The sequence below is a fragment of the Desmodus rotundus genome, chromosome 12 (genome assembly GCF_022682495.2).
Source record: "Desmodus rotundus isolate HL8 chromosome 12, HLdesRot8A.1, whole genome shotgun sequence".
NCBI classification, from domain to species: Eukaryota; Metazoa; Chordata; class Mammalia; order Chiroptera; family Phyllostomidae; genus Desmodus; species Desmodus rotundus.
In genome coordinates this window covers 74335809-74342398 of record NC_071398.1, presented here as the reverse complement: position 1 = coordinate 74342398, position 6590 = coordinate 74335809, and the positions used below count along the sequence as shown (strand labels likewise).

At 50.4% G+C, this 6590-nt stretch overlaps 1 protein-coding gene across 1 annotated transcript; it reads left to right on the top strand.

Moving 5' to 3' along the window:
- OPTC (opticin) lies at positions 1–5790 on the top strand. Its single transcript, XM_024572793.2, is given in 7 exon segments — positions 1–228; positions 938–990; positions 992–1071; positions 2760–2918; positions 3712–3914; positions 5049–5144; positions 5617–5790. Coding segments are annotated over 7 exon segments (993 nt in total).
- The last annotated feature ends 800 nt before the right edge of the window (positions 5791–6590 follow it).

Here is a 6590-nt window from a genome sequence, read left to right as displayed (position 1 = left end):
ATGAAGTTTCTGGATTCCCTGAGCTTGCTCACCCTGGTGCTGCAGGAAGCAGGTACCACTTCCCTCCCAGAGACGGAGAGGAAGAGAGAAGCACAGCCACATGGAGAAGGCAATTCTAACGTGGCTCTGCATCTGGGGAACTATGCCCTGAGCCTGGGTAACTATGATGAGGTCACTGACCTAAGCAGCTATGAAGGGCTCGTGGACTATGGAGACCACCTCCCCCAGGTGAGGACACAGCACACCGGCTGCACTCCCTGAGACTGGGAGCCAGGAGCTTGGTCACTCTCCTGCTCTGTGGTGCAGGGGTCTCTAGCCATCTCTTTCTCTAGGGAGTGGAAATTCTTGTCCCTTCAGAGGAATTTGTCACTCAGATTATACTAAGAAAGAGGACAACAAAACTCCCATTTCTTTGTTCATTTGTAGCAAACTTGGTGGGACTTTCCTTAGAAATAATACATCTCTCCCACTACTTTCAAGTAACACCTTAAGCCAAATCCCACTGGGACATCAGCAATTTCTTCATATTCTCCCTAGAAAAATGCTACAGCCTTCTTCAGCCTACAGTTCTTTCTCAGCCCCTCCTGGCCTTTGCAGGGGCTGATCTGAAGTCTGGACTTGCTTGACATGTGAGCTTGGTCAGTGCAGGCCAAGAGAAGAGCTCCAGCCTGGGAAATCTGGAACCTGACCACCAGCTGGCTCCTTCATCCCAGTCCCTCCCATCTCTGGGCCTGTTTCCTCATCCAGATCAGAAAGCTGTTGGACCAGATGCTCTCTAAGAAGGTCCCTTCCTTGCTCATTCTTTCTGCTACCCCTCCTTCCTTCTCCACAGTGACTCTGCAAGTTTTATATGGCCACTGATGTTTGCAGAGTCCAAAGGGAAGCCCCCCTCAAGCAAAAGCTGACTTAAACTGTGTGCTATGTGCTATGTCTCTAGTTTAAAGGAACCAGTCTGGCTCCTCCAGACAAGATCAGCTCTACTCAGAGCACTGGCTTCAAGGACACCTTCTTCAAATGCCACAATGACCAGGCCTGTTACATTGGGCCTGCTGGGTTCCCCAGGCAGCCACAGTAAATTCACAGTGACAGGTTTCAACATGCAGGCATGACCCACCACCAGGGGCACCAAGTAGACACGGAAGAGCTAGGGAGTGGAGGGTCAGGCAGAGAAACAGCCACAACAAGCTTCCTAAGGTATATAAATGTCAAATCACTATGCTGTACACCTGAAACTAATATAATATTGTATGTCAACTATGCTTTAATTAAAAAGAGGTTTACATTCCAGAATAAAAAAAAAAATAAAGGCAATGTTCAGACTCCCCTCTCCCCCCCCCCAAAAAAAGAACAGGGATAAAAATCAAAGAGAGAGATGGCTGTTCCTGAGGCTTCTGCCTGAACACACAAATTGAATAGGAAGCCAAGAAATACCAGAACTCCACTACATCTAGCAACGCCACCCTACCTTAATTAACAGGGTCACGGGGGGCGGGGAGTGGGGGGTGGTGGGGGAAGAGACTGAGTAGTAATTGGAGACCATTAAAAACCTGTAGAGAAGAATAAATCACTGTGGCTGGCACTTGTCATGGGGGCCTGTGAAATAATCATACCGCTTTTCAGCTTTTAATTCCCTCCTGAGCAGCTCCTTTCCCCTTCCTGGTGCCCTCCTGGAGCCTGGCATGCTGATATATCTGGCAATAAGGGGCTGGCACCTTCCTGTGAGTCAGAACTGAGGTGGAGAAGGGATGCAGTTCATTCCCACTTGCTTATCTTGAGATGTTTGCTTTGGGTGGATCTAGGGTATTGGGGCCTCAGCAGAGAAAACCCTTCTGTCAGGAATCCATGACCTCTCAGAGTTACAGAATGCCAGCCTCAAAGGCACCATAAGGGTTTCCACTGGGGGAGGTGCCATTTCAAGACCTCGGAACAAGAAGGGTGCTAGGGCCCTCTCAGCTCCACCTATATATATTCTTCCATCCCTGCTGGTGAGAAGAGCTGCTGCCTCTTCATCTTGGGGCCATGTCACTGCTGACAAAGGGCCCCTGGAGCTGGACTAGCAGTGATTTCTCGTAATCTCTGTCCTTTGTAATAGCAAGTGATAGAAACCACCTGCACTGTGCAGTTGTTGAAGCCAGTAAAGTACCTGAAATTTTAAAGCCAGTCTGAGTCTGATGGCCTGGTCTAACTCTCATGACCACTAGCCATGGACTGAGAACAGCGGAGAGCTCTTTCCCAACGGAAAACTGGAATGCTGGCATGGTAACGAAGGGAAATAAATTCTGGGCAGGCACCATCCACTCCACCTTGGCTCTGCTATGCTTCTGGGAGCCACACAGAATGTATCTAACTTCTCACCTACAAGGCAGCTGGCACTTAATTATTTCATCTTCATTGTATCTTATGGGACCAGAGAGGGACCCCATGGAAAAGACAACAATAGATGTCTTAGTATCACCCACATAGGCCCAGGAAAGTCTACATAGGACCAGGGTCTGATGCAGGCACTAATGGGCTTGGACTGGGTCATATCTGAGGGTGGATCTGGCTGTCTTAGGTCAAGGGCTGAGTGCTGGGCTGGGAACATCCAACAACACTGCCTGGGTGCACTGTGACAGTCGGTGCTGAGGACACAGATGGTCCTGGATCAGATACTCCCTGAGGAAAGAGCCACTGGTTCCAGAGGCTGAAGGGGTCTGACGATAGGGGTTTCTCCCTTTATTCTGGGTTTCTCCCTTTATTCTGTCTTTTTCCTGGGCCAGGCCTGCCCACCTGTCTGGTCTGCATGTGCCTTGGTTCCTCTGTGTGCTGCGACGACGCTGACCTAGAGAGCACCTCTCGTCTTCCCCAGACAACCGCCTACCTGTACGCCTGCTTCAACCACATCCACCAAATCCAGGCCAGAGGCTTCAAAGGGCTGAGTATGTAAGGCCCTGGCAAGAGGGAGCGTGGGCCCAGCAGAGGAAACCCCTGGGGTCCTCTCTTGCCACCCAGCCATGTGAGCAGTCACTAGACACAGGTCCCTTCCTTTTCCTGTTAGCTTTCAGTCTTTCCAGCTATTAAGTGGATATAGCCCCACATCTTTCTAATTCCCTTAGATGTTAGATGACAGAAGTGACCTGTTTTCATTTATTGTCTCAAAAGCTGGAAAGCTGGGAAGGGGAATATATGATGAAGCCTACATTTTCAGGGTGTCCTAGCAGCTGTAGCTCTGTGCAACCCCCCGGCCTCTGACAAGACCATGCTAAATCCATTCACCGTAGCACTGATGCTATTTACGTGGTTACTTGTTTGTTTGTTTGCTTTTTTGTGCCTTACATCCTGCCTAAAATAGGAGATCTGGGCTCTAATCCAGATTCTGCCCCTAATTGCTGCAGCTTTCTTTTTGTGTAAACTTCATGGTGGAGGATAGAGGTGGGATGGGTCCTTGAAAGATTTCTCCCAAGGTGAGCAGCCACCTTGCAGGACAGATCTCCAGGGAAGGGTGTTGCAGAATTTGAGAGCTTTCCCAGGGGGCTCTGCTTTATGACATTTCTTCTGGTGTGGACATGGTGTAGGTAGAAAACTGGTTGCAGGCCCCAGCAAATATAAACATGTCACTTGTTGGTTGCCATTCCCTATCCTGAGAGGGCTGGAGCAGGGTATGGCAGCTCTTGCAAAAGCAGGAAAAAGTGGTGAATCCTGTATCTCTCTGTTCTCCCTCGAACCCCTCAGCAAAACTGAAGAGGGTTGACCTCTCTAGCAACTTAATCTCCTCCATTGATAACGACGCCCTCCACCTGCTGTCTGTTTTGCAGGATCTGATCCTCCCAGATAACCAGCTGGCAGCCCTGCCCAGGCTCCCTACAGACATCGAGGTCCTGGACGTCTGCCTGAATTGGATCTGGAGCTGGGGGATAAAGCCTAGAGCCTTCAGGGTGAGCTGGGGCCTTCAGTCCCCCATAGACCACCTGCTACCCACACTCACAACCACACTCACACACCTTGCCCTTGTGAGATATCCATACTCCAACCCAGCTCTGGGGCCTGAAAATCAAACTCGCTATTTCATCTGTTCCATTTGTTTTATTAAAGGTTCTTTTTGTTGCAAGAGCCTGATTCTGACTCAGGGAAAATGGTGTTTACAACATGCCATCCCAAGAACCTCCATGAAAGGAAACTCAGGCCTCCTGGGCCTGATACTGGGGGGACGATGTCAGAAACCAAGGTCCAAGACTCTCCCTCTCCATCTTTGTGACATGCAGACTCTTGGCTTCTTCCTGTGCACACACTCCATTGCCCTCCCTGCACACACAGCTCTGCTCCCCTGAAACGCATTAGTGCTGTCTCCTGCCCTAACTCTACAACTCCCTGTAGTTCCAGATCCCACCACTAACTAATTGTTGCCTTTCTGTGATCAAATGCTCAAGTGAGACCATCTGCTTGGTCACTGCACTCTGTACTGACCAGTTTTGATGGGAAGGGCTAACATATGGTACTAATATGGCCCCTGCACCTGCCCTCTCCACAGGGCTGAGAAGACGGGGTGGGAGAAAGTCCCCATGAAGAAGGAAGAAGGGTAGGGACGAGACTGACACCAGCTCTGCTACCGTTCATGCACAGTTTGCCTCATGTGTGTCTGTGGCTCATTCCATTGATCTGGATATTTCTGGAACGCAGTCTCCACAGCTGCCCCAGGTTTAGCATTCAGAGACTGCTCCTTTGGGAAAATCTCTTCTGATAGCAGAGAAGTTGAGGCCAAGCTAGGATGTCCCCTGCCCTCCCTCCATCCCCATCGCTGCCCTCTCTGGCTCCTCCCCACTCTCGCTAGCATCAGGCAGCTCCTGCACCTGCCTCCAGGGTAGCAGCTTTCCTTCTGCATCCACTGGGAGTCAGCAAGCAAGCTCCTGAGAGTCTGGGCACACCTGCCAAACCCATCGTGGATCCTGGCACATAGCTGAGGCTCAGGAGGCCCCGCATGAAGGAATAGGGTCACATCAGGCACCCTACTCTGCCAGGGCCCACCAGCATCCCACACCCTTTGCCTATTTTCCACCCTACCCACTCTCCAGGCTTTGGAGAAGCTTCATTTCCTCTACCTGACTGGCAACTTGCTGGATTCCATCCCAGGGCCCCTCCCCCTGGGCCTGTGTTCCCTACACCTGCAGGTGAGCAGCTTTCCCAAGAGCTTTGAACAGACCACAAAGCTCAGAGTGCAGGAGGAGGGAGCATTGTTCCTAGAGGGAACATCCTTAGGCAGTGGTACAGTCTTCTCTGAGAGCTTATGGGAGACATGGGTGAGTCAGGCTTGTCCAGGTCATTTTCTACAGTGTTAGTTCTATTTCCTCCCCTTTCTTCTCTTTAAAACATTTCTTCTCCCTCGACATCCTTATCCCATCTCACTCACCTGCCTGTTCCTTCTCCCCTTTCCTTCACCACCCCCAACCCCACCCCAGTCCTGGCTCCTCCTCTTCCCTTTATCCCTCTGTCTTCACCCTCCCTCCATGTGTCTCCTTTTCTCACCCCTTGTTGGATGGTCTTGGCCTTATGTGCCTTGGTTTCTCCAATTATAAAGGGGAGCAGAACTGGTGTGGATAGCTGATTGAGACTTCAATGCAACTGTTGATGTGTTCTTTCCAGAATAATATGATAGAGACCATGCAGAGTGATACTTTCTGTGACGAGGAGGAACACAAGCAGACACACAGGCTGCTGGAAGACTACTGCCTGGATGGCAACCCATCCATCTGGGCCTCTTCCCCAGTGCCTACCTACTTCTGCCTGCCACGGCTCCCTACAGGCTGCTTCTCCTAGCTCTCCCCAGGTGTTGGCCCTTGGAGGACCACCAAAGGCACAGCCTCCAAAAGTCTTTCTTCCAGGTTTTAATCAGCCTCATGCTCTAGTTTCAGAAATCATGCCTCCCCCCGCATACCCCCCCTCCAACGCACACACTCTCAAGTGTCCTTCAGAAGCCAAATTTGCATTTCTTCATTCTCTTTCCTTAACACTCTCTGGCTCTTGGTTCAGAGAACAGCAGTGTCTGCAGCAAAGCTCTTTCCCATATTCCCACCCTTCCTGGCCACATGGAATGCCAGGGAAGTCATACAAGAGGAAGAAGAGAAGAAAGAGAAGGAGGAAGAGGAATAAGTAGTGATGTGCTGGAGACAGCTCTTACAACTAGCCTTACAAGAACAAATTATTAAATTTTCCAGAATGTTGCAAGCCAGTTAGTTGTTGAACAACATTTAACAACTTCTAAGCATTTGCCAGCACTCCACTGAGGAGAAAGAATAGCTATTTAAAGTTGCCTTACCCCCAGGCCACTCCTGGGGGAAGGGTGAGGTTTCTGTGAGGCTTTCTTTAATTTCTTGCCCTTCCAAGGCCAGGGCTTCCTGTTAGACTTTGAGGAAGCCATTCATAAGAACAGAGAACTGACTTGACTCTTCACCTGGGTGCCCTCCTTGTAGTTCCTGGCTCACTGGCCAGCCTCTCAGTAGGGCTCAGCCAGCCATTGCTGGCCACGTGGGTTTCCATCCTTCCCATGCTCTCTTCCATGGCTAACCACCAGAGGGCAGCCTTGCAAAAAGATAAATGCGTAGAGCAGTAACACCTGC